The sequence below is a fragment of the Lemur catta genome, chromosome 10, assembly GCF_020740605.2.
Source record: "Lemur catta isolate mLemCat1 chromosome 10, mLemCat1.pri, whole genome shotgun sequence".
Taxonomy (NCBI): domain Eukaryota; kingdom Metazoa; phylum Chordata; class Mammalia; order Primates; family Lemuridae; genus Lemur; species Lemur catta.
The window spans coordinates 4366339-4393616 of record NC_059137.1 but is presented as its reverse complement, the minus strand read 5'-3'; the positions used below and the strand labels follow the sequence as shown (position 1 = coordinate 4393616).

Sequence of the window (27278 nt, the reverse complement as noted above, 5' to 3'; positions counted from 1 at the left end):
CGGGCAGCCGGATGCCCCCAGGTCCTCTGAGGGGCTTTCTGGCTGCTCTGTGGGGGAGCCCAAGCGGGGCCCAAGTGGGGACGAGGAAGACTGAGGAGCCAGAACAGCATCCCCAGGGCAGACCGACACCACCGCTGCCCACCACCTCCACGCCATCCTGCCTGGGCGGGACGACGCTCAGAGCCATCGCTGAGGTCCTCGCTCAGTTTGGAAATGTGTGTCAGATTGCGCCACGTGCCAACAACCGTCAGGGAGTGTGGTGCAAAGGTGGGCGGGACCCCTGCTCTCCCAGAGTCACAGAAGGTTCTGGAGGGAGCAACACCGTGGGCAGGGTTGACATGAAAGGCCTGAGTGCTTCCCTTTCCTCCCAAACAATGTGGGCCACGGGGCAGAGGGTGGGGCTGCTCTGTGTGACTGAGGAACTGAGATGCCTGTTCTTGAGTTTCACTCCGGCCAGGTCAGGTTCCGGAGGTGGCCTGAGGCTCTGGGTCCAAGGTGGACCTTTGCCCGGGAGACGCCCGCTGTGGCTGGCCTGGAGGAGGAGTGGGGGGCAGTCTCAGTGCTGGGACGAACGAGCCCTGAGTCCCCTGGTCCCTGGGAGGACACCTCGAGTGTAGGCTCACTGGCCTTCCCTGCCCGAGTAGTTGCTTGGGGCAAGAAGGAAAATTGCTCCAGCGAGAAAAACAAAACAGAAAAGCCTCCCTGGCCAGCTGCAGCTCCAGCCCTGAGGAGCCGGGTCAGTTTCCGCTGATTCATGAGCGGGGAGGGTGACCCTGCTGTCCTCCAGGCCTTTCGCTGGGACTGAAAAGAGAAGCCTGTGGGTGGGGAAGGAGTTGGATGTGGAGAGAGCCAGAGGGACAGGGATCAATGAAACCGCAGAAGGGGAGTGAGAGAGAGGGAGAGAGAAAGGGGTGGGGGAGCAAGCGCTGAGCGCTGAGGGAGGGAGGAGCAGAGTTAGAGACCGTCAGGGCAGCTCGAATTAGAATCAGCTCCGAAGAGAATCTCCGTTTCCGCTTTGTTAATAATTTATCCCCACTGCAACTTTTCTTACCAATAAATAGGAAATAATTTGTTAGGGAGAATTCCCTGGGCACCCCGGCTTTCTCCCTGGAGTCGGGGGAGCGGGACATGTCTCTGTGCCCTTCCTCCTGGGCACCTGGGGACTGAGGGACACACAGGACTCAAGACTTTACGATGTCAGGGTCAGGGTGGCCCATTCCCGCTGTCATTTCAAGAATGGGGAAAGTGAGGCACATATAGAGCAAGGCCTGGACCGAGGTCACACGTGGTGTTAGGGGAAGGCCCTCAGTCCCAGTTCCATGACCCCATGGGTCAGGGCACTTATTACTGATTCACCTGCCTACTCGGGCTAGAAGAGTCCCCCAGAGTTCTAGAAGCCACGTCCACGGCGGAGGGTGCGGCTGGCTCTCTGCCTCTCCCGGCCTCCCCGCCTCTGCTCCTGTTTTGTGAGGGCGGAGCGGGTGCGGCCGGGCCCTGGCTCCCGCACCCACAGCCTGGGCCTCCTGGGCAGCCTCCCCCTCCCCCCTTGGACGGCAGCTGCCTCCAGCCCCAGTGAGGGTGATGGGCTGAGATGAGACAGGTTCAGTTGGCAACTCAGCAGACAGGTTCAAAAAAATCTGTCAGCTGCTAAACTGTGCCTGCCCACACACCCGGGTGGCAGAGAGATGTGCTGTCTGCCTCCCGGTGGGGCCCGAGTCTGTGGAGCAGGCTGGGGGCGGCGGCGTCCTTTCCCTTTTGGGTGAAGGGCACAGTTTCCCGACTTGTCTCGGAGCCCGTGCTCAGGGGGCACCTCGGCTTTTGAGGACCCTGGTGACTTTGGGGGGCTGTAAATAAAAGGGTCCCATCCTCCAGGATCTCTGTGAGCATCCGATGGGATGGTGCCCGCGGAATGCCCTGCGCAGGCCTGGCGTGGAAATCGCGCCCCACAAAGGGTGGGTCTTGCTGTTTGCTGAAGCTGCCACTCGAGTGACAGTCCTGGATGTTGTCCCTACACCCATCATCTGCCAGCCGGAGCTACCCAAGGTGCTTGCCAGGTGGCACCTGGTGTCATTCTTACAGCCACCCTGTGAAGTCGCTGTTACCAAGCTCACTGAACTTTCTTTCATTCCACAGAGTTCTCGCATTCCCGGGCAGCGCTGGGGGCTGTGGGGACAGAGGTGGGCGAGGTGGTGGTCCTCCTGAAGCCTCCCCTCCTTGAGACAGCGAGGCTTGCAGGGGTGGGGAGAAACAGCTTTTCCTCATCCATCCTATGTTCGTGGCTGAGACCCCTAAACGAAAGACAGATTAACAAGAGAAAAGCATAGAGAAGGATTTACTGTAAGTTTTCTGGGACACAGGAGCCTTCATGAGGAACGAAGACCCAAAGCAACGGGTAAACGTCCATATTCTTTGTGCTGGCTGATCCGGAAGTAGACAGTCATGGGGAACATGACTGGCTAAGAAAAGCGTGATCCCACGGTAACGCACAGGGACCACGCAAGGCCTGCGTGTCAGACTCTCCTCTGTGACCCTGCATCCTCGGAGATGCGGGTCCTTTACCCCAGGCACAGGGAGGGCCCCTCTCAAATGAGGGTCTTCTGACTGCTTCGGGGAGAGGGTCACAGAGTGACCTTCCTGCTTCTGCAGTTTTCTCAAATTCCTTCAGCTTAAAATATTTTGGGGGTAGTTTGTCCTGAGCCCCGTAGGCTGCAGAAGCTGAGTGACTCTCCCAAGCGCATGGGGCTAGCAGGTGGCTGAGCGAGGACTGTACCCCCTCATCTGGCCGAGAGCCACAGAGCCCAGCCTGCCGCGCCCTGTGTGCTGCTGTGCAGGTCACCAAAGCCGCCGACAGTGACATGCGGCCACTGGGAGATTTTGTCCCAGCTGGGGTCTGGGATTCAAGGCCAGTCCACAACTGTCCCCCATTGTCTCGTCCTCTTCCTCAGACTCGACCCCTCCATGGGCACCCTGCTCAGGGGCCTGGAGGTTCACATAGCTGGGCTTCCCACGGCTCGGTCACCGCCGTCCCCGCTAGCAGTTCACTTTCCCATTCAATTATGTGTTTGCCCGCAGCTTGTCTACGGTGTTTACAACCTGGCCTCTGACTCCCACCGTTCCCTTTGCACAGAAAATAACATAAAAGCAAAGCATTTAAGAGCCCGTCACAAGATTTGAAAAGCGTGGCATAAAATGGTTTTCTCCGCAGACCTTTTCGTGCCCGGCGTCTCCTGCTCCATGTCCAGGTAGGGGACTCGTGTCCTCCCGCTTCTCTGGTGCTGTTGGTCCAGGCTGGCTGCCTTCCCCTGCCCCGCACCCCTGCCTTCGGCCTCCAGCCACACCCCCGACCTTCAGGCGACTTGCCTGTGTGTGTCTAGAGAGATAGGAGAGCCACAGACATCGTGGCCTCGGTTTCCCCGAGATTCCCCCCTGGTGGGGTCCCATGGAGGCCGGGGCAGGCGATGTGGGGCCAGTACACACTCTGCTTCTCCTCTGTGAAACGGAGCCAGCGGCAGCACCCACCGCCCTGGGGGTGTGACATGACCGGCCCAGCCTAGGCACATGGCTGGAGTTCAGTGAGTGTTGTGATCGTTGCTCGCCTCTGAGTCAGCAGTCCCCAAGGGGGTCCGTGCCGTGCACTTCCGACTTTCCTGAGAACCAGCCTGGTGGTCTCAGCCTCAATTCTTCCTCCCTTGGAAGGTCGCAGGGAGTGTCCCTGTGCAGCTGCTGCTTAATGATAAATAATCGCCACCGTTTGGAGACATTTTCTAGGCGTTCTAGGTACTGCGAGACATACACTGTATCACATGACACTGGCTGAGAAAACAGAGGCTCAGAGAAGTAAAGTGACTTTGTCAAGGTCACAAAGTCTCAGAGCATAGAGCCGAGATGGAACTCGGGGCTTTCAGACACAAGCCAGCTTCCTTCACTGCCCAGACTCATACGGGGTTTCTAACTAGGGATATGGGGCTCCATGAACCCCTTGAAATTGCATGGAAAATGTAATGTGTTACTGCACTTTTCTGGAGAAAATTCCAAGGCTTTTAATCAGGGGTATGATTTTTTTTTTTGTAATATTCGTGAAATATTTAAAGAAACAATTCCTGCTTTCAGTAATATCAAAGGTGGGCTTTGGTGCCATCCTAAGAGGTCAGAAGTGTGCTTTAAACATTGCCGACTGGGCGCGGGGGCTCACGACTCTAATCCTAGCACTCTGGGAGGCCCAGGCAGGAGGATCGCTTGAGCTCAGGAGTTTGAGACCAGCCTGAGCAAGAGCGAGACCCAGTCTCTAGTAAAAATAGAAAAAATTAGCCAGGCGTGCTGACATGCCTGAGGTCCCAGCTACTTGGGAAGCTGAGGCAGGAGGATCACTTGAGCCCAGGAGATTCCTGGACAACAGAGCGAGACTGTGTCTCAAAAAAAAAAGAAAAAATTCCCAATTTTTCTCCCTGTATTAGACCACTTTGCTTTGACTGTTGTTTTCATTATTAGTTAATCCGCTCTCCTGGAGGTGGGTAGGAATGTGCAGACCCCAAAGGTGGCAAACACTCGCCCTCGGAGGAGCGAATCTGGCCTCTCCCCTCCTTCACAGGGCTGTCATCAGCTGTCATCAGCTGTTGGAGCAGCGCTCAGGAGGGGGGACTTGGGTGAACTGGGCCTCCAACCCCCAGCTCGCTCCTTGGAACTCCCCCCAGGGCGAAGAGAAGGAAGGCAAGGCCGTGAGCAAGTGGTGCGTTTGGGAAGGAAACTGAGGGTCAGTTCCCCTCGGACGGCGCCTTCAGCAGGGCAGCGCTCTGCGGATAACCCGCGAAACGCACCTCTGCGGTCTCGGGTGGGAGGGCAGCGGAAGGAGCAGAGTGGGGTTGGGGGAGAGAGAGGGAGAGATTGCGCTGGCGACGGCTGGGACTTATTTATTGTGCTCACTGTTGATTAAGCCGCTCCGCAGCAGGCGCGGCTGGTAAATACACAGGCTGATTCATTAGTTTCTGACCATCTGCTTCCCGGGCCTGGGGCGGGGGGCGGCGGGCCCTGCGGGTCAGGGCAGCGTGGCGTCCCCGTCGCCTGGCAGAGCCAGCTGTGTCAGTCTTCCCGGTGACAGGCCGGGAGCAGCTGGGGGCTTTGAGGGATACTATGTGGCCCCCCTGCCCAGTGGAGACCACCAGGAGGACAGGCAGGGTGGGGCACGAAAGGTGGGGGGACCGAGAGGGACTTGGGAAAGGGTGAGGTGTGGGTGATGTGCAGCAGTTGGGGGTGGACGGGAATAATATCAACACTCAGTATGAGATATATTATTGATATAATTGTTGTTATATTAATAGCTATTAATACTTAATATGATAATAACTGTAATTTAGTGAGCAGTTACCGAGGCCCGGGCCCTGTGTGGAGGCCTCACTGTGCTGTCCAGATAAGCTCGGCATCAGCTCCGCTGGGAGGCCGAGTCGGGGAAGGAGGGCTTCCTGGAGGGAGCCCGGGCAGGACTCCGCCAGCCAGGGGGAGGGAGAGTGGCTGAAGGAGCACAAGCTGCGATGGGGACGGCAGCCTGGGAAAGGAGAAGCTTCGGCGCTGGGTGGGTGGGAGCTTCCCAGGTGGACCGTGCCGTGTGGCCAATGCCACCTGCTGCGGCGTGCTGAGAGACCGGCTCCTGGGGGCAGAAAGGGTCCGGAGAGAGCCTCTGGGGAAGTCATCAGACACGCACAATTCGGTGCCTCCCCTCTGGGCTCTTCCTCCCACCCTGTTGCCCCCTGTTCCCCTGGGACTTGGCGTGTCTTACTTGCTGCCATGAAGACACCACAGACGGGGCTGAGGCGGCAGATGCTCACTTTCTCACAGTCCCGGAGGCCGAGGTCCAGAGCATCTCGCTGGCAGGTTGGTTTCTCCTGAGGCCTCTCCCTGACTTGCGGACGTCGCCTGCCCCGTGCCTTCCAGCAGCCTGTTCTCCGTGCCGCGTGCCCTGGCGTCCCTCCACCTGTCCTGATCGCCTGTTCTAGGGACACCAGGCAGATGGGCTCAGGGCCCACCCTGCGGGCCTCATTTAACCTTAATCACCTCTTTAAAGACCCTGTACCCAAATGCAGTCACATTTTGAGGTACTGGGGTTAGGGCTTCAGCATAGGAATTTGAGGGGATGCAATTTAGCCCCTAACGAGGCCCAGGACTGAGGGGAGGGGGGATTGCTAGGCTGGGGGTGGGGGGCACAAGCCTGGATGCCGGACGGTGCTCCTGCCCCGGTGCGAGCCCTTAGGGCATGTGCCCACCACACTCCTCCCCAGGGGCACGGCTGAGCCCTGGACTCAGAGTGCCCTTCCCTGCAGCCTGCTACCCTCTCAGGCCACTGAGCCACCTGCACAGGTCTCTCAGCCCCTCCCCGTTCGGGCGGCAGCACAGGACAGGGTGTGACTTGCCCAGAGTCACCCACCCAGAGCGTGAGAAAGCTCAGACCCCCACGAGGCGAGCCAGGTCCCCCTACCTGCCATCACGCGTGTGAACTCGCCAGCGGGCAGGAGCAGGCTCATCCTCAGAAGTACCCCCGGAGCCAGCCCTGCCCTGCCCTGGGCCTCGGTTTCCCCTCTGCTTAATAAGGCCTTGGGCTCTATAGTGAGCTCCTTCCACCCTGGGTCCCGTGAAGCAGCAGGGCCAGGCCAGGGGGAGGGGACAGTGGCACCCCAGTGGACAGAGCTATTTTGGTCAGGGAGGGCTCTGTGAACCCCAGGGCCAGCCCTGCCCACTGAGGAGCCCTGGGCAGTCTGGGGACCTGTCCTCCACCACAGAGGATCAAAGCCCGGGGCCCAGGGCCAGCTGCAGTGACGCCTGGCGGGGGCAGCGCGCCCACTCCCCCGTGGGGGCCGAACAGCTCATTTGAGAGGGAGAGGTTTTAACTCAGATCCAAGCCATTTTGTCTCTGAGCAAACCAGACACCTGAAATATTCATCAAAAAGGGCAGTGAGTGGTCTGGGGCTGCTGTGAGGTTGTTAGTGACAGTGGTTTTTGGTGTTTTTTTTTAATTAATAGACTTTATACTTCAGAGCAGTTTTAGATTTACAGAAAATGGAGCAGATAGTGCTCAATGCCACCACTCCCCACCCCTTCGCAAGCCTCTGCTGTTATCAACATCTTGCATTAGTTGGGACATTTGTTACGTTTGATGAACCAATACCGGTACGTTGTCATTAACTGAAGCCTGTGGTTTACGGGCGGGTTCATTCGCTCTTGGGGTCGCGTGTGCCTGCGGGATTTGGCGTGTGCGTGAAATCGTGCCTCCGCCATTGCAGTGTCACACAGAGTAGCTTCACTGTCCCCACACGCTCTGCCCCGAGCAGCCACCATGTTAGTGACGTTTCCAGGTCTCTGGGGTGAGTTCACACAGCGGACCAGACACGGGGAAGGGATGTGATCTGCCACAGAGGGGAAGCCACAGCTGGAACCCGCCAGGCGGGGGCCGCGGGGCCTCTGCGGCCAGACGCACCTGACAGGTAGGCTGGGTGGGGTGCGGGCCAGCGAGCGGCGGTGCCCTGCGGTTCCCAGCCAGCGCCCCTCTGGCCCGTTTCTATGAACAATACTTCTCCTACCGATGTGTGGGGTTTTCCCAGCCAGTTCTCCAACTCTCTGGACACCAACCCGGTGTCCAGCGATTCAGTCCAGTTCTGCCACTAACTGCCCAGAGGCGGCGTCAGACCCACAGGGGAAGGGCTCAGTCCTGGGGGACTGCCCCCTCCTCTGACAGCACGTCCGGAACCTCCCGTACTTCTGGCCAACGGGCTATAAGTAGGGGGTTTCCTCAGCACCCCTCAGGTTTGAGAATTTGCTAGAACGGCTCACAGCACTCAGGAAGGCACTTGACCTAGGTTTACCAGTTCAGCACAGGGCAAGGCATGGGGGAGGGGCTCGGAGCTTCCAGCCGCCCTTTGAGCCCTCGATGTGTTCACCACGCCTAACGGTACTTTGTAAAGGGTGGGGAAGGCATCTTGGTGTAGGACACGTTTAAAGAGTCAAGAACATGAGCGGGAATTTTTGAGGCAGACAGAGATGGAAGGGCACATCCAGGAGAGGGAATGCCATCGGCAAAGGCTCAGAGGCACGGACAAGTGGGCCTTGAAGGACAGGAGTGCTCGGCTGGGAGGCCCAGGAATAGTGTTACCAGGTGTGGGACAGCAAGTCAGCGTTGATGTGTTAAAGAGTTAGGACTTCATCCTCCAGGCAGTGGGGAGCCATGGAGGACTCTGAGCAGGGGACTAGCACCCACCCTTCTTGGTTGTCTATATTTAGAGTAGGAGCAAGTGTGTGTTTTCTTGGGGAGCCATAGAGTTGCATGGCTTTATGCACTTTGGGGAAATGGGTACAAATGACCCACCTGGTGCTGGACACAGGAGCACAGGCTCCGTGACCACTGAGCAGATGTCTGGCGCATGGGCAGGGGCCAGGCTGGGCGGAGGCTTCCCAGGCCGTCCCGAGCCGGCACCCACCCTTCCCTTCTGCCCTCCCCGCTGCAGGAGAACCCCTACCTGTGCAGCAACGAGTGTGACGCCTCCAACCCAGACCTGGCCCACCCACCCCGGCTCATGTTTGACAAGGAGGACGAGGGACTGGCCACCTACTGGCAGAGCATCACGTGGAGCCGCTACCCCAGCCCGCTGGAAGCCAACATCACCCTGTCGTGGAACAAGAGCGTGGAGCTGACGGACGACGTGGTGATGACCTTCGAGTATGGCCGGCCCACGGTCATGGTCCTCGAGAAGTCCCTGGACAACGGGCGCACATGGCAGCCCTACCAGTTCTACGCCGAGGACTGCATGGAGGCCTTCGGCATGTCCGCCCGCCGCGCCCGCGACATGTCATCCTCCAGCGCCCACCGGGTGCTCTGCACCGAGGAGTACTCGCGCTGGGCGGGCTCCAAGAAGGAGAAGCACGTGCGCTTCGAGGTGCGGGACCGCTTCGCCATCTTCGCCGGCCCGGATCTGCGCAACATGGACAACCTGTACACGCGGCTGGAGAGCGCCAAGGGCCTCAAGGAGTTCTTCACCCTCACCGACCTGCGCATGCGACTGCTGCGCCCGGCCCTGGGCGGCACCTACGTGCAGCGGGAGAACCTCTACAAGTACTTCTACGCCATTTCCAACATCGAGGTCATTGGCAGGTAAGGCCGGGTGAGGGCCCTGGGGATGTCACCTGGTACCGGGAATGTTACCTGGTCCCTGGGACATTACATGGTACCTATCTGGGACGGTACCCACTTCCTGGGATGTTACCTGGTGTTCCATCAGGGGGACTGTTACGATGTCCGGGGCTGCACAGACAGATGCCTGGGCTTTTCCATGGAGGGAGGTGCACGTGTGGATGACAAATGTCCTCCCTAGGGTCCAGGGGGCCTGGATAGCCGGAGTGGGGCCCCTCAGCATGGGCAGGGCTGGGATAGTGCCTGGCACCATCACGCAGGAGCTGCTGGCACTGTTTACTGACTCAGTGGAAGTCAGGGCTCCCAAGACCACCTCAGGCTCGATGATTGACCAGAAAAACTCACAGAACTGAGCAAAGCTGTTGCGCTGGCAGTTACGGTTTGTTACAATGAAAGGACACAGACTGAAGTCAGCAGCAGGAGGAGGTGCATGGGGCAGGCCCAGGAGAACCAGGTGCAGCCCTGGTTGTCCTCTCCCGGTGGGGCCACGCGGGCTGCATTTAGTTCCCCCAGCATCAATGTCGACGGCACACGTGGAGAATCAGCAGCCGGGGCCCTTGCCCGGGCCTTGGCGTCCAGGTTTTTACAGGAGTTGACGACTGGGCGCGGTGGGCCACCCTGGCCGGCCTCGTCTCCAGTCTCCAGAGGCTGAGCGGATGCTGTGTGGCCAAGGCCCCCCCACAAGTCACATCATTAGCATAGACTCTGGTGTGGCCCAGGACCCCCAGGCAAACAGGGACACTTATCAGATGGGACAGTCCCAGGGCTTATGGGGTTAGAGGTCACCTGCCAGGAGCTGGGTCGGGTCAGACCTGCCTTTGGAGTGTGCAGGGTGCAGACAAGGTAACCTGTCCAGACTCCCAAGGTAACCCCCAGTTGTGGAGAAGGACAAGGTTAGAAGACACGTCAGGGGAGGTAAAAGCAGCCCTTGATTCCCAGGAACTGTGTAGACTGTGGACGGTTAAGTGGATCCGCGCATCGTTTGTCTGTTTGGCAGATAAGGTGTTGGTCTGGGGGCCAAGGCCTCTGTGGAGGGGGGTTGTGACAGTCATGCCTCTCTCGTTGCATTGGGCTGAGGGTCGAATGAGTGAAGTTGACAAAGCCCTCAGAACAGTGCCCAGCACATAATATGTGCAAAAAAAAAAAAAAAGTTTAATAAAATAAAAACCAGACAAAACAATGGAGTGAGAGGGCTGGGGCAGGCTGAGGGAGGACGGAGTTGAGAGCGAGGGTGTGGGGCTTAATCGAGGCCGGGAGCACAGCTGAGGCAGGCGCGGGCAGGGGCCACACTGGGGGCCCCACTGGGGTGACGCCCTGCGGGCATGTCCACTGCAGGCTCCAAGCGCTGCCCAAATGTGTAATTCCTGACGTGTGGAAAAAGCAACGTGCTGCATGGTGTGTATGGCATCATCCTGTTTCCGTACAGTACATGATACGCCTGTGCGTACAATTTCTGTGTCTTACAGAGACGTTGGAGAGAAGTTTGGGCAGGCACAGGAGAAATGTCATGGGTGCCTGCCAGCGGGTTGGGAGGGGCAGTGTGGTGCTTTGTTTTCAGCTTGTGTTTGCATTTTATTTTACTTTGACAATGTGCAAAGGCAAGGGGTTTGTGAAGTGGGAGTCAGGTTCAAGGCTGGCAGATGGGCGTGAAGCAGGTGCATACACAGGGGCCTGTGGTTCTGACACCCGTGGTCGCTGGCCCTCCCCTAATTGAGACAGGATATTTAAAATCAGGAATGCTCTGGAAACCACCCCGTATGTGGGCACTGTTACAGAAGCTGAGAGTCCAGGCTTTTGTCCTCTGTTTGTCTCTCTGACCTCCACCCTCTGGAGACAGTTGTCTGGTTGGTACAAGACACCCCCGAGCCCCACAGCTCCACTGGGCTTAGCAGCTCCTGGGTGGGAACCAGGTCCCCAGGCCTTCCCCCGGTCGTGGCCTGTGTTCTGACCTGCACTGGGCTGTGGCAGGGGGACCCTCATCTTCAGGAGTCTGGTCAAGGGCCGCCTTAGGCTTCATTAGGTGACCAGTGTGGGGTCCTGACCTCTGGGCTGGCTGCAGGGTGGAGGCCGGGATGGTGATAGTCGGGGCCTTGTGGTGCCCCTTCAGCCCCGGCAAGGTGACCTGGCATTCAAGCCCCACCCCTCTGGACCCCTCTCCGGGCCTCAGTTTCCATCTGTGTGACAAGACGACTGGGACTGCCTGGAGCCCATGTCTCGCTGGCAAAGTGGCAGGGCAGACCCTGCCTGGTGGCACACGGCTCCTGCTGGCACCCAGCCTCTGTGGGCGGCGGGGATTAGCCATCGTGGTGGCGAAAGTGCGGCACTCAATTCACAGATGGAGTAAGTACTCAGGCGGCTGGTTGGCAGGAAAGTGGCAGCTTGGCTCATCGATTAATTAGGTCTGGTTAGATGGTTCAGCAGAGGGCTGTGACTTCCTCCTCTTTCCCTTCTTAAACTCCCCTTGGGAAAGCCCAGCTGTGCCAAGAAGCCAGCGAGACCCAGAGAGGCAGGACCAAGTGGCAAGGGGGGATGTGGGACCCAAACAGACGATGCCCCCAGAGTTCCTGAGTGGGCGCCTGGGGACCCCGGGGGTTCTAGGATTTCACACTGAGCCTGTTCTGCGGCTTCCCTCAGAACCTCACGATCCCCATGTTCCCGGGCCTCTCCCTGTGGCTGCCAGCGATAATCGCAAATATTTGTCGGGTGTTTGCTACGGGCCCCTTTGCTACTGAGTGCTGTATAAAGGGCTTTGTGTGCGATTTCTTGTTTAATCAACAGCCATCTGATTCCCCCGTGGCTACAGAAGGTCTGAGCTGCCGTGCACTGAGCCAGCCAGACCTGATCCCCACCTCGGAGCCTTCCCTGCAGGAACGGGGCTCCCCGCAGCCTGTGTCCTCATGAGGAGGCGGAGGCTTGTGGGGTCTGGAGTGTAAGGAGATCACACAGCTCCGCTAAATGCCGGACAGCCAAGATCCAGCCCAGAGTGCATCCAAGCTCAAGTCCGTCTCAGCCGCTGAGCTGTGGGCGAGGCGCTGGCCCCACGGCTTCCCTGCCCCTGGTCCCAGCTTGGCTCGGGCCCTCTCGAGCTCAGGTGGCCTGTGTTATGGGGCCTCCCAGCAGCCTCTGCTCCCAAAGCCAGGGTTCTTTCATTCAGTGACTGTTCACTGTTTTATCCCTCAGCCGGCTATTCACAGCTCCAAGGCCCCCCGTGGGGGAGGCAGGAGTGGGAGATAGAGGTGCCTGGCTGGGGCGGGGCCGCAGCAGCCGGGGAGAGCCCAGGGCCCTGGGGAATGAGAGTTTGGTACGAATCAGGGGTAAGAGGAGGTGGCAGACCGAGCTGCAGCCCCACGGGATGGGAGGGGAGGCCAGGCGCTGGTGGCACAGAGAGGAACACAGCCACCTGCACCCCTGGGGGGGCCCCTCCTGCCTCCCGTGGGGCCTGCCCCACGTGCTGGTTCCTGGAAGGCAGGAGGGGGGCGGGAGCTATTTTCTCCTTCCACACATGGGGGAACTCAGGTGAAGAGCCGAGAGTGGCTGGCTTTAAACTGTGCAGGAAATCTGGGGCGAAATCTGGACTGACAAGGAATGAGATCATTGCTTTACCCAGCTTGGGAGGGGCCGGAGCCCCCACCTCACTCCTAACACAAGGGGCCCAAACCTGACCCAGCACCTTCCAGGAGAGCTTTTAAGGACAAGAGTCCCAACCCTGCCACCAACAGCTTTGGGCCCAGGAGGTTTGGGGTGAGATCCAGAAAGCTGTCTCTGCGAAGCCCGCCAAGTGAGCTGGAGGGGGAGCTGCCAGGTGGATTAGCTGGACGACTCCGATCTGGCGGAACCTCGGTTTTCCCATTATCCCAGTGTTGCGTTCCCTGGTTAGACGGCAGGAGAGATGAATCCCAGGTGTGGGGACCAGGCTGCCTGGATGTGAGGCCGTCACTGCACCCACCCCAGGTGCTGGAGCTTACGAGCTTTTTGAGTTTGTGGGGATTGCAAACCCAAACGTCCCCAGGGACTGGGAAGACAGCGTATGTGGGTAACACAGACCAGCGGAAGCAATAGGGAGGGGTGTGGTCTGTGGAGAAATGGAGAGGGCAGGCCCCTCACAGGACAGTGGACGGCATGTTGCCAGATTGGAGGCTGCAAGGGCAGGCACACAGCACGGATCTATGTGAAATCTCTTGATCTTCAACATATTAACAGGTACTTCAAAAATTTTTTTAAACTCTGAACAGGTTTAAAAAAATGCCCCTGCAGCCCAGGGCACCTCACGAGCTGCCAGTGTACCCCTCGGCTCTGAGATTGTCAATGTCTGCTTGCTGCTGTGATACAGCCACGTTCAGCAGGCCCGTGGCAGGGCTGTCATGCCAGGAGCTGAGTGTGGGCAAACTCCGGCAAAACGGCCTGGCCAGCCCTGCCCACTCTGGGTCTGGGAGTTGGAGGGAAGAGAGGAGTCATCCTATCCTCACCCCCAGGCCAGGCCTGGGGACAAATTCCTCTGCCCAGAAAACTCTTGGAAGCTCCAGGAAAGCAGCCCAGCTGGTCCCTTGCCAGCTGGGGGCAGGAATGGAGGAGTGAGCTTCCTGTTCCTGGAGGCATTCAAGCTGGGTGGGGTGGTGTTTGTGGGAGATGATGGAGTAAGGTCCTGTGCACCAGATTAAAGTCTTGTGCACCTGTTTTATTCAACAATAATAAACGTGGACTTAGTGAACAGGGATAGTAGGTACCATTTACTCACAACGAGCCAAGTGTTGTGTCCTCACTCCATTTCTGCCTGGGAGAAAACCTGCTGGATGCCGGAGGCCGAGCTGGGCCTGGACGGGCCATGCCTGGGTACCCTAGACTCAGCTGGGGTCCCTGAGCCACCCCCGGCTTGTTTTCTCCTCCCTGACGCCTTTCTCACCTTCTCATCTTCTTGCACAGCGTCCTGTCCTTATCGATGACGATGGCGACGGCGGGGTAACTAGAGAGGGACAAGAATAGCAGCGGCAGAGGGAAGAAAGCCTCTGAGGGGGGTGGGCAGTGGGGTGGGGAAGGGCGTGCAGAGAGAGGTCCTCCCGCACTCCCCATGCCTGTGCCCACCCTCCCTTCCTCAGCTGTTCTACGGGAAAAACCGGGGTGGGAAGAGAATTCTGTGATATTGTTCTGCCTGTGCCGACTCCTTACAATTCTGCCAGGGCAGAGCTTCCTCCTTCAGCAGTGTCAGCTGTCACTCACTGAGATTCTTACCGTCTGGGTGGTGGTGTCCTAAGTCCTGCATGTGCGTTTCCTGATTGAGTTGTACCCAGAGGGGATCATTGTCCCCGTTGCACAGAGGTGGCAACTGAGGCCAGGAGGTTAAGGAATGGATGGAGGTGCCCATTTGGATGGCTATTATCAGAATAACAGAAAATAGCAAACTCGAGAATGTGGAAGGTTAGAACCCGTGTGCGTGGCTGGTGGGAGTGTGAGACAGGGCAGTGCGTGGGGCGTAGTGCGGTGGCTCCCGAGGAAGTTAAACACAGGATCGCCACACGGCCCAGCAGTGCCGCGCCTGGGCGTGGACCCAAATGCGCTGAAAGCAGGGACTTGAACAGATATTTGTACATTCATTTTAATAAAACCATTATTCCGAGTAGCCAAAAGGTGGAAACAACCCAAACGTCCACCAGCGAGTGGACAGAAAGACGAAACGTGGCGCATGCGTGCATAGAGCATCGCTCGGTCTTGCAAAGTGAGGAAGTCCTCACGCGTGCGACATGGATGAACCTTGAGGACTTCATGCTAAATGAAGCAGGGTAGTCACAAAAGGACAAAAACCGTAGGATTCCACACATGCGAGGTCCCCAGAGTAGTCAGATCCATGGAGACAGAAATAGCATGGCGGCTGCCGCGGCTGGGGGCGGGAGTGGGGAGTTAGTGTTTAACGGGGACAGAGTTTCCGTTTGGGAAGACGTAAAAGTTCTGGAAATGGATGGTGATGAGGTTTGCACCACATTGTGAATGTACTTGATGCCACCGAACTATAAATTTAAAAATAGTAAGTTGGTGATTTTTTACTACCTAAAAAATAAAAGATGGGCAGATGGATGTATGGATGGACGGACAGCCTTCACGTCAGACTCTCCAGGTGCAAATCCTGGATGAGGTGTGGCCCTGGGCAAGTCTCCTAACCTGTCTGTGCCTTCTTCCTGCCTCCGGAAGACAGAGACAGTAACCCCGAGGGTTAAATGAGATCGTCAGTGTTACGTAGCGAGAACTGCAGATCGCAGGGCACCTGGGGCTTCTTCTCCCTGGGCCTGTGGGCTCTTAGAAGGGCAAAGCGTGGGCTTCAAGGGTCCACGGACTCCCTGAAACATGTGCTAAGTGTCCTGTGTGCGGTCAGTAGGAGAGCAGGCCCAGTTTTCATTCCATTCTCAAAGAGGGTCCGTGATCCCGAAACGTTTAGAGAGTCCCTGGAAAGGCTGTTTCGTGTTTTGCTTCCCATATTTTAAACCCAACATATATTTGCCCAGCTCTTTGGGGACAGAGGTTTCGTTAGGTGCAGCTCACCTTTAACTGCCACCACCAAGCCTCCTGAGCTATTGCTTCCCACCGGAGAGTGGGCACGCGTGATGAAAGACAAAATCGGCCATCGCGGAGAGTTAGAGGCGCTGGCAGGGGGCAGACGTGTGAAGGAGCCAGGGGGTGGGGGGTGCTGGCCCCTGGGCCCGAGAGGCTCCTCTGGCACCTGGGCTCTGCTCTCCTATCACTGTGGCCCCACCCTCAGCAGACGGGGCAGAAGAGGGGTCTCCAGGGTCACAGGAGGTGCAGGAAGCCCTGCAGGTGCTCGGGGGTGGAGTCACTCACAGTAACGCCCTCCCAATGGTGCTGGGAAGACTCAACCCGTAACAGGCACCTACCACATGCTGGACACAGCCAAGTGCTTGGGATCCGTCAGCTGCGTGGGGCTGACACTCTAGTGGGACGATGTAGGAGTAAACACACTAAGTAACCTCCAGTGACGACAGGTGCTCAGCAGGAAACAAACCAAGGTGAGCTGGGCACTCTAAGACCTGGAGCAGGGGGTCAGGGAGGGGCCCCTGGGGCGCTGGAGACCAGGATGGTCCTTCCAAGCTGACAACAGCCTGCCCAGGTTCTGGTGGGGGCCGGGGGTGACGTGGGCTGCCTGGAGGTGGCCGTTGGCAGAGTAGCTGGTGGCAGCAGGGCACAGGAGGCACTGAGGACACTCCTAGGTGTCTGGCTGGAGACATTGGCTGGATGGAGATTTTACCTTGTCAAATGGGGACAATTGTCAAATGGGGAAGAGGTTTCTGGAGGAAATTTTCAAAAATATTTTTTCATTTTATTTTTTTATATTGTCCTACAGTAAAATTGGCCATTTTGGGATACAGTTCTGTGCATTTTAATACGAGTGTAGATTCCTACAACTACCACCACAGTCAGGTCAGAACTGTCCGGTTGCCAAAGGACTCCCCGGCGTCACCCTTTGTAGCCACACCCTGCCCCACCCGTGTCCCCTGGAAGTCACTGATCTGCTGCCTGTCACGACAGTTTTGTCTTTTCTGGAAGCATCCTACAGATGGACAAGCTTACGCAGCATGTCACTTTTTAGACTGGCTTCTTTTGCTCAACGCCACGCCTGTGAGGCTCACGCGCCGCTGCTGAGTAGGGTTCGCCGTGTGGACGGGCGTGTTTATCCCGTCCCCGTGGTGGAAGGACATTTCGGTTGCTTCCAGTTTGGGGCCATTATGAATAGAGCTGCTATAAACATTCGTGTAAAGGTTTTGGGTGAACATAAGTTTTCCCTTCCCTTGGGTAAATACCCAGGTGTGATGGCTGGGTCGTGTGGTAAGTGTAGGTTTAACTTCGGGAGAAACTGCCAGACCGCTCCGAGAGGCTGTGTGCGGGAGGAGGACCAGTTCTATTTTGGCCCTGCTGGTTGTGAGACGCCTTTGAGGCATCCGGAGCGTGTGGACCTCGGAGTGTGAAGCGCAGGCGAGACGGCGCGGGGAGGCCTGGGCTCGGGATGACGCCTGGCGCCGCCATGGGGGCGTGCGAGACTTCCGAGGACGAGGGGGCCGCAGGAGCACCCGCCTGCACCGTGGCAGGGGAAGGCAGATGGAGGGGTACCCGGAAGGGCAGAAGAAGGGTACCAGCAGGGCGGCACCCGTGTCCCCTGCGTGGAGGGTCCAGGAGCGTCCATGGCCTCGGCAAGGCGGAGGCCAAAGGAGACCTTGCAGGGACAGACGCAGAGGGGTCGGGATGAAGGTTGCTTGGGGTGGGCGCAAGAGTGAACAGGGGTGTAGATGAGGCTTTTGACACATTTGGCTCTGGGGGGAGCGGGCAGGTGGGGCGGAGAGAGGCTCCTTGCTGAGAAGGTGGGGGCAGCCCAGCGTCCGGGACATCCAGGTGCGCCGATGACAGGCAGGGCAGGAGCTGGGGAAGCCACTGGTGGCGAGAGCTGAGAGGACAGAGGGCCCTGTGGTACACGAGGAGAAAAGGCTGCCTGATTTTGTGTTCAGGTCAGAAACCCCGCTTCTAGCACCGTCTAGGACCCCGTGTCTGTCCCGGTGGCCGAGGGTGGCCCAGCCCCCTTACTCGCGGAGGTCCCTCCACCCTGAGTCAGGAGCGGCACATCATGGTGCCGGACAGCGGCCCACACCGGAACTCACACTCCTCCAGTTTGCTGTTTGGTGGCCCAGGGCAAGTGTCCCCACCTGTAACGTGGGATCCCATCGTTGTGATGCTTGTCCGAGAACTTGCAGGTTAGATCGAGGCCCGACACGCAGTCGGTGCTGGAGAAAGGGGAGCTGTCGTTACCTGTAGGCGTCGGTGTTTAGTCACCTGAACACAAACCCCACTTCCCTGCGTCCCTCACTTGGGGGCCGGATCCTGGATCTCATCTCAAGTCCGGCTCTGTCCCGCGTCCACTTCGTTAGCCCGTGCGCAGGAAAGAGAAGCTGGCTTTCATATCACAGGGAGCCCGGGCGGTCCGCGGGGAGGGCCAGCTGCTCACAGACTCGTCCCCAGGCCCGGCTCTGCCCCCTGCCCCGAGGGCGGCTTCCCCGCCCCTCAAACCCCAGCAGAGGAGCCTGGGGCGTCGTTTGAAGCCTGGCTGGCACTTTGTCCCCACTGAGCATGTTTCAGACTCACAGATGCTCCTCTGTGTGGACCCCGAGTCACACACGCACAGGCACGCATTCACTCATCTGTAACACGCCCCACACGCACACCGGCCCCGCCCACACGTGGCGCCCTCCACTGCCAGCGGGCACCTGCACACAGGTGCTGACCCACAGGGTGAGCCGAGGCCTCGGCAGGAGCCCAGGGCTCACGGGGACTTGGGGACTCTCTGAGCTTCTCCCCCATTGGCGCCGCCCATTTTGGGCTGCGTTTTTGGAGGCCTTTTCCACCCGGTGGGAAAACGCCCCCTTGCGCTGTCCTGCGTCCCACAATCTCAACCTGAACCACTCCCAAGATGGACCCCCCATCGGCACCCCTGCCCCCAGAAGCAGCCCGGACGGTGTCGGGATGCCATCTGGGGAGACAACTGGCCTCCCCCTCCCTGCAGTCTCGCCCTCTCTGTGCAGTTTCTCCCCCAAACACGAACCCATTTCTCTGCACAAACCCTCGAGTGGCTCTGCGATGACCAGAGGATCACGGCCACCCTCTGTGACTGTGCTTACGTTCACCGTAGACTGACCCTCCCGCCTCCCTTTGCAGCCTGGGCTCTGAGTCCCCAGAGGTCAGCCACCCTGGATGCCGGGCAGGGACGGGATCTGGCTTGTCTACCAGCACCCAGGCTGGGAAGGCATGCTCTATGTGTGGAATTCATTCATTCATTCATTCATGAACAAATGAACTTTCTTTTTTTTTTTTTTTTTGAGACAGAGTCTCACTTTGTTGCCCAAGCTAGAGTGAGTGCTGTGGCGTCAGCCCAGCTCACAGCAACCTCAAACTCCTGGGCTTAAACGATCCTGCTGCCTCAGCCTCCTGAGTAGCTGGGACTACAGGCATGCGCCACCATGCCTGGCTAATTTTTTCTATATATATATTTTTAGTTGTCCAGATAATTTTTTTATTTCTATTTTTAGTAGAGATGGGGTCTCGCTCAGGCTGGTCTCGAACTCCTGACCTCGAGCGATCCACCCGCCTCGGCCTCCCAGAGTGCTAGGATTACAGGCGTGAGCCACCGCGCCCAGCCAACAAATGAACTTTCTTACATGAACAAATGGGTCTTACAATCTGTAACTCCTTCCAGAGAAGAAAGGGGCCGCGCATGGGAGCCGGGAGGCAGAGCAGCAGAGCCAGCTGGGCTTGCTCACACCCACCCCTGTCGCCACCCCCCTTCCACCATCACACCCAGCTCCTTCTGGTGCTTCCCCTGTGTGAGAAATGGGCCTCTTTGGGCTTCCACCTGGGCCTGGGCCTTCCCTCGGGGGTGTTGGGAGTCTCCGCAGGGAGAAAAGCAATCTTGCCTTAGGCACCTGGGCAGGCCCTGGCCACACCCCCCGTGTCACCCCTGAGCCACACGCCCAAGCCCACCAGCACCCACCCGTCAGCCTCTCTTGTGCCCGGGAAGCTGCCTGTGGCCTTGTGATGGGTAATGGGGTTTATCAATGACTGGACGCGGTGATGTGTGTTCAAGCACTTAATACCGAAGGACTTCGAGCCCAGATTTGATTTAGCCGATGAACTCAATTGCCGGCCTGATTGTGTTCCAGGAGGAGCAGCAGCCAGCATCTATCCACATTACCCCGGGAAAGCCAGGCTGTGGCAGGCGAGGCTGCCCAGACTGCCCCTCCGTCCTTGAAGCTCTGCTCTGAGTCCCCCAGCTTGGGGGTCGCAAGCCTTGATTGGCCGCGGCCTTTTGATGCGGACGGTCTCACGTTCCCTGACATCCTGTTGACTTCCTCCCTCCCGTGCCCGAGGCTGGCCCACCCCACTGATTAGCTGGAGGTCCGGTTTGTTACCGCGTTCCTCTCACCACGACCCCCGAATACATTGTGTCCTCTGGTCACCTGTGACCTCTCGGTCCAGCCGGCCTCTGTGGGCTCCTCTCCCGGCCATTCCTTGCTTCTCCAGCTCCTGCCAGTCCCACCACGCTGCTTTGGACGCGGTCTTGCCCTTAGTCCCCCAGGGGACACCTAAGACCCCAGGAAATGGGCTTCCTTGGGCTTCTGCCTGGCCTGGGCCGTCCCCAGGGGTGTTGGGAGTTCCCACAGGGAGAAGCCACGGTGTCTCATCACAGCGCGACTCGGGCTGGGGACAGGGGAAAGGGATTACGACACGGAACAGGAAGACATCCAAGGCCGCCCACTGGCTGGGGAGGGGAGCCCGGGCCTCCACCCATGGCCGTATCCTTCCTCACCGCCTCCAGGTCCCCAACCCCAGATGTGTGGGCCCCTCAAGAAGGAAGTGCCGCTGGCGACGTCAGCCTTCCCCATCACCCTGCAGAGCGCGACACCCTCACGTGCTAACATCTCCAGGCCAGTGTGAGATTTGGGATTCGCATTGGGTTACTTTGCCCATAACCCAAAGGCCCATGAAAATGTTTTTCCCAAAACAAAAGAACAGTCTGTACCCAAAGCTAAATGCTCTTCTGGCAAGAGAAATAGGAAAACACTGCCGGGTGCGTGCGAACCGTGGTCTGTTTCTAACTTCAGCCTCCAGGGATCAGGATGGTGCGGGCCCAGGCACCGGGTGCCCCACGTGTAACAGCGCATGGACGCGTGTGGTTCGTCCCTGAGAACCCCCGTGGTCCCACAAGGAGGTGCTTTGTGACGAGGTGGGGGCTGGCTCTCCCCGCGCCCCACCTGTGCACCCCCTTTCAGGGGGATCACTGGGACTGCTCTGAGTCCCTGTGGGGCCTGGCCTTCGAGGGCAGCTGGCCCTGGGGCCCCACCCCCCCCCCAGCTCCGCCACCACCTCACGCTCACCCAAACTCACCGCTTCCTCAGCTTCCCCCAAGGAGAGGATGACATCACTCTTTCCGGCAGCCAGGCATTGACCTACATTCCACCCGCCCTCCTGTCTGGGAGACTCTCCAAACACCCCGCTCCTCTCCCCCTGGGAGGAGGGAAGGGCCCAGCTCACGATTTTTGTGGAGCGACGGTGCCAGGCCCAGGTCCAGATGGTGCCCCTGCTGGCAGCTCTCGGGCACTGCCTGCCCCTCCCTGCGGGGCAGGGCACGCTCTGGCCTGGCACCGGCTGGGGCCCTGCCATCCTGCGTGCGGCTGTGGGCCCCCGGCTGGGCTGGCCACGTTTCCCCGAGAACTTGGGTTGTCTGGGACGGGCCTTCTCCTGGAGGCGAGGCCCAGCGCTGCCTCCTAACAGCTGTGGTCTCTGGGGTTCATTAGGGATTCGCCAAGGTGAAAGGACAACTTAGCTGAGCAGGCGCTGCAGCCCTCCTCTGTCCTCCATGTCCTCACAGCAGCAGGGCCAGCCTCCAGCAGGGCAGTGAGTGTGCCCCACGCCAGGCCAGGGCAGGGCAGAGGGGCGTGGCTTGGGCACATGGGTGAGCAGGGTGGCAGGGGTGCTGCCAGATGAAATACAGGGGCCTTGTTAAATTTGAACTTCAGATAAACAAGGAATTTTTTTTAGTACAGGTATGTCCCATGAAATATTTGGGACCTACTTATACAACAGAAAAATTTAGTGTTTATCTAAAATTCAAATTTACCAAGTGTCCTGTGTTTTTATTTGGTAAATCTGGCAACTGTAGGGGCAGGGGCCTCTGTGGGGATGCGGCTGCAGGAGGCCACTGCGTATGTCCTCCCTTGTCGGGGACCCCAGGGCCCTGGAGAACAGTCATGTCTGCTTTGGGGAGCAGCCGGCTGCTGAGAAAGGCCCTGGGCAGGTGTGGCAGGACAGCCGGGCCTGCCCTCGGGGCTGGGCACCCAGGGGCTGCAGGCAAGGCCAGTATTTGCTCCCAGGAACCCCCGCACTCCCACCTCCATCCCTCGTTTTGTCACTTCTTGGCCGTTAACAGTGGCGGCAGTGGTAATGGCTAGTGTTGGCAGAGGTCTCACTCTGCGCCAGACCCTGTGATGAGCACGGGTGGTGCCAGCTCTCGACAGCCCTGTCGTGTGGCAACAGCCGCTTCCCGGCTTTACAGCCCACTGGCGGAGTCCCTGGGGCTGGTCACCTGCCCAGGTTGCCGGGCACCTGCACGGCATTAGGCGGCAGAGGTCTGAGCCGAACTGTCTGGCCACTGCATGACACGATGCTCCAGCCCCACCCTGGCGCTAACTGGCCTTTAATTGAGCAGGTGCATGATCCCTCCCTTTCCTTCCGTAGGTGCTGGGAGCCTACTGTGTGCCAGGCGCTGCGTTAGGCATTTAGGAAAAGTTAAAGAAGTCTGGAAATCTAAGCATAATTCAGCTTTGCCAATTGGTAACTAAGAGGTCTGAAACCCAGAGAAGTGACTTGCTCAAGGTCACCTCGCAAATTAGCAGCAGGGCCTGGGCCAGACTCTGGCTGCTGACTCAGCACCTCACTCTCCCTCTCTCCCTGCTCAGTGTGTTTCCTGAGGAGCCGTCATTCCTGCCACCTCCTCCATGGGGGTTGTGTGAGGGGTGGGGCCGGGGAGGGAGCAGCAGGTCCCGGAGGATGAAGCTCTGCTCTGGCCGGCGGCAGGCCTTGGGGGCCGGCCAGCGTGGCCGTGTCGCTGTGTTCATTATTAAATAACGCTTTCTGATGGCTGGGCCCGAGAGCGCTGTGTAGCAGGCTCAGGTGGCTCAGGTGATGGTTTTCCGGTGAGATTGATGGTTCTCAAAGGTCAAATTCAGAAAGTGATTCCTTGGGAAAATTGATCCCGTGGATGAAGAGGGCCATGTGGGCTGGAGCCTGTACCACCCACCCGGGTGTGGACAGGAGGAAGCGGTGTGGGGGCGCAGTCGGGGCTCTTTCTCCTGCGGCTGCTTTCTCTGGCGAGGCCTCAGCATTGGCTGGCACAGCTGTGGGCTGCAGGCAGGGGGGATCCGGCTCCGTGGCCCTTTTCCTGGCCTTCCTCCTCCCGGGGTGGCGGGACATGAAGCCAGCACTGAGGGAGAGCCCACCCTCGTGCCAGATGGCCCTGGGTATAAGCCCGCTTCCTCCACCCGGAGACCTGGGGCAGTCGCTGGCACTTGACCCCCTGAGTCCTGCATTCTCCCACCCAAACACTAACCAGGCCAGCCCCGCGTAGCCTCCCAGATCAGACAGGATCGGGACATTCCACGTGGTGCAGGGTGGTACAGCCGAGAACAAGTCCTGCAGTCTCACCTGTCCAGTGGGACGAGTGGTGGCTTGCGGGTTTTCACGAGGATTTGGTTAACAATGCACACTCATTATTTATACTTGCTTGCTTATTTATTTTATTTACTTCATCTGCCAAGGGCCTTCTGGAATAGGGAGGAGAAATCACAGGACAGAGGCCTGAGGGAGGGAGGGGAAGGCCGTGTCTGTTTGGGGGATCGTGGGCCGGTTCCAGGAGCCTAGTCTATCTGCCCAGCTGCCTGCTCGAGACCCTTCCTAAAGTGGGGCTCACCAGCTGTGTGGCCTTGGGCAGCTTGCTTAACTTCTCTGTGCCTCATCCCCTTGTCTGTGCAATGCAGGTGGTTGTAATATGCTCTTCATAAGGTCCTGGTGAGGAGTCGATACCTTGATTCAGGGAAAGCTCTCACGGTCCCTGGCTCTGGGAGCTCATAGGATGAGAAGGGAAATTAACTTTTACTGGGCACCGACACGCCTTGTGCTTTGCAGACAATCTCTCGGTCTTTCCAGCATCTCCCTGCGGCAGGCGTTACTGCTGTGCCCGGGCTACAGATTAGGAAATTGAGGCCAAGGGAAACTCAGCAACTCTCCTAAGGTCACGCAGTAAGTGACAGAACATCCCAGGCAAGTGGGACGAGGGGGACAGGGCTACCCCCCCCACAGTCACCGGGAAAGGCCAGGGGAGGGCCGCAAAGCCCGAGGCCCCTGCTGTGGCGGAGGCTTTGTTGCACCCCAACCCAGATGAGCTGTGTGGGCGACATGGCAGGGGCAGTCCCTGTGCCCGTTCATTCGTTCCCTCATTCACTCATTCACAAATGACCAGTGTCACTGTGTTCATGCCAGCCCGCAGTGGATTATTGCTCCCCTCTCTTCAGGTGAGAAACTGACGCTCACGAGGGTTAAGAAGCCAGGTAGGGCCACGCAGCCGTGCGCACCCTGCGCGGGGCAGAACCCTGGCAGCCGCCTGGACCCAGGGAGCCCAGACACTAAACGCGGCTCTGGCATCAGGCTGCCTGGGATTAAGTCCTGGCTCTGCCCCTTACCAGCCACGGGACCTGGGGCAGCTCCCTTCACTGCCCCAGGCCTCAGTTTCCCCATCTGCAAATGGAGACAGTACCGCTACATCCCTCACAGGACGGCTGTGCAGGGCCGATGCGCTAACTCGCGAGGGGCTCTCCAAGCAGCTCCTCGTGCAAAGCGAGTGCCCAGGTGTCGCTGGCTTCTCCCAGCAGCCTTTCTCTGAGGTACAACGCGATAGGTTTATGCAAACGGTAAAACAAAACTCCGAAGGTTTGTAGGAGAGATGTGACAATAAAACCCCGCTTCCTGGCTGCACTCAGGCAGGTGAGCCCTTCACCGGCCCCCACCTCCCACTCATTCATCCCCTCGCGGCTTCACCAGCGGCGACTCACGTCCCGCATCCTCCCCCCATTTAACGTGTGTAGCTCAGGGGCTCGTGGGACGTTCACAGAGTTGGGCAGCCGTCACCACAGTCAAGTTTAGGGCATTTTCATCACCCTAGAAATGGACACCCTGCCCCCTTAGCCATCACCCTCAATCCCCTCCCCATCAGCCCCGCCTGGCAACCACCTATCTGCTCTCTCTGTCTGTGGATTGACCAGTCCTGGACATTTGGTACAAATGGGGTATACGGTATGTGACTTTTTGTGACTGACTTCTTTCAGTTAGCATAATGTTTCCAAGATTCACTCATGTTGTAGCATGTGTCCGTATTTTCTTTCTTATTATAGCTAAATAGTATTCCATTGTCCGTATAGGCCACATTTTGTTTATCTGTTGATAGACATTTGGGTTGTTTCTTCCTTTTGACTAGTAACAGTGCTGCTATGAACATTTGTGTACCAGTTGTTGTGCAGATATGTGCTTTTTTTCTCTTGGGTATAGACCCAGGGATAGAATTACTGGGTAACTCTACGTTTCACCCTTTGCAGAACTGCCAGACCACTCTCCAAAGCAGGTGCGCCATTTCCATTCCCACGCAGTGTACCAGGGCTCCAATTTCTCCACGTCCTCGCCAACACTCTCTATTATCTGTCTTTTTCACTGTAGCCATCCTAGTGGGAGTGAAGTGGTGTCTCACTGTGGATTGATTTGCATTTCCCTGGTGGCTAATGATGTTGCACATCTTTTCATGTGCTGGTTGGTCCTGTGCATGTCTTCTTTGGAGAAATGTCTATGCAGGTCCTTTCCCCATTTTAAAACCTGGGTTGACTTTTTATTATTGAGCTGTAAGAGCTTATTGCATACTCTAGATGAAAGTCCCCTATCAGTTAGATGACTTGCAAAATTTTCTCCCATTCTGTGGGTTGTCTTTTCACTTTCTTGGTAAATGTCCTCTGAAGCACAAAAGTATTTCATTGTTATGAAGTCCACTTTATCTATTTTATTCTTCTTTTGCTTTTGCTTTTAGTGTCATGGTCTAAGAAATTCAAAGTCATAAGGATTCACCCCGATGTTTCTTTCTAAGAGTTTTCTAGTTTTTAGCTCTTGCATTTAGGTCTTTGATCCATTTTGAGTTAATTTTTGTATATGGTGTGAGGTAAAGGTCTAACCTCATTGTTTGCCTAATAATTTATTTAAATGAATATACTTTTAGAACTTGGCCTCACCTAGGCAATACTATTTTTGAGATCCCAGGTCTTAGGAGTTTGTCATTTTTCTTAAAAATGCTGGTATTCAAAAATAAACAATCCCCTATTGGGCTTTCTTACAGATCACGGACCCTGCCCTGCCCCCGCGTCTCGTATTCCTCACTTTGGGGGATGTTGCAGGTTAAGATGAGTTTTATGGTGAGGGAGGGTCTACAGGGGCCGACTGGAGGCAGGGGCTGTGAAAGGTGTCCCTAAAGAAGCCGCGTGCGGCCTGGCGTGGCTGCCTCTCAGTGTGAGGTTTAGGAGAAGGGGCCAAGCTGCAAGGGGGCAGCACATGCAAAGGCCCAGGGGAGAGGGAGATCAGAGCACATGCTGGGCAGAGACACGGAGAGACAGAGAGACAGGGAAGGACACAGACATAAAGGAGGGGACACCAAGAGAAAGCCAGCGAGCTCGAGAGGTCACGTGTAAACACCAGGTACACGCGCACACACACTCAAGCAACCTCACCCATGCTCATCCCGGAGCTCAGCTGGGAGTTGGAGGGGCTGGAACGTCTTTCCTGCTCCCCAGGAAGCCAGACTGGCGGGAGGGGCTGGCCAGGAGGGGGCCTGGCAGAGCCAGGGCCAGGGAAGGACGCCTGCAATTGGGCCGGGAGAAAGCGACTGCCCGACCTTGGGCAAGCTTCTCGCCACCTGCACCGCCCAGGCCTGTCCAGCTCTGACAGCCCGTGACTCTCCGTTACAGTCGTTACAATATGCTTCTCGGATTCTGCTGGTCTTTTATGCATTTTTAATAAGCCAAGGTCAGTGTGATCACCCAAAGTTGATGGCAATCTTTTCTTTATGTAGCTGATATCTAAAAATATCCCTTCCTCAGGCCAGCGGTGTGGAGTACATTCCTGGTTCCGTACAGCTGGGGTGTTCCTCTCCAGCTAGCTCAGTGGGATGTCAAATTGGAATTCAGAAGAAGAAAATTAAAATCTTCCAAGGTCAAATACATTTTGCAGACAAACTTGTTAGACAAAGTCAAATAGGTTTCTTTCCTGCAGGACTTGTCAGAGCCTTTAATATGCTAATATGCACTGTGGCCCTGGGTGGGAGGGGCCAGGGAGCAGGGTGTGGGGGGATTTGGAGAGCATCAGATGCTTGACCAAAAAGGTTTAAGCACACAACAGGAACTTTTCTTCTAAGGACCATCTCCGGTGTCAGTGTCCCCAGGAAGAAGAGCCCCCAGTGCCAGCAGGTGCCTGCCATCCCACT

The 27278-nt window shown here is 57.7% G+C and overlaps 1 protein-coding gene across 3 annotated transcripts in view; it reads left to right on the top strand.

The window, feature by feature from the left end:
• Window positions 1-27278, top strand: part of NTNG2 (netrin G2) — a 64406-nt gene that overhangs the window by 19717 nt on the left and 17411 nt on the right. For all 3 annotated transcript variants that reach the window (XM_045563697.1, XM_045563696.1, XM_045563698.1), the window contains one exon: window positions 8487-9130. In XM_045563697.1, coding sequence (XP_045419653.1) covers window positions 8487-9130 — 644 coding nt within the window. The remainder of the gene's footprint in view (window positions 1-8486; window positions 9131-27278) is intronic.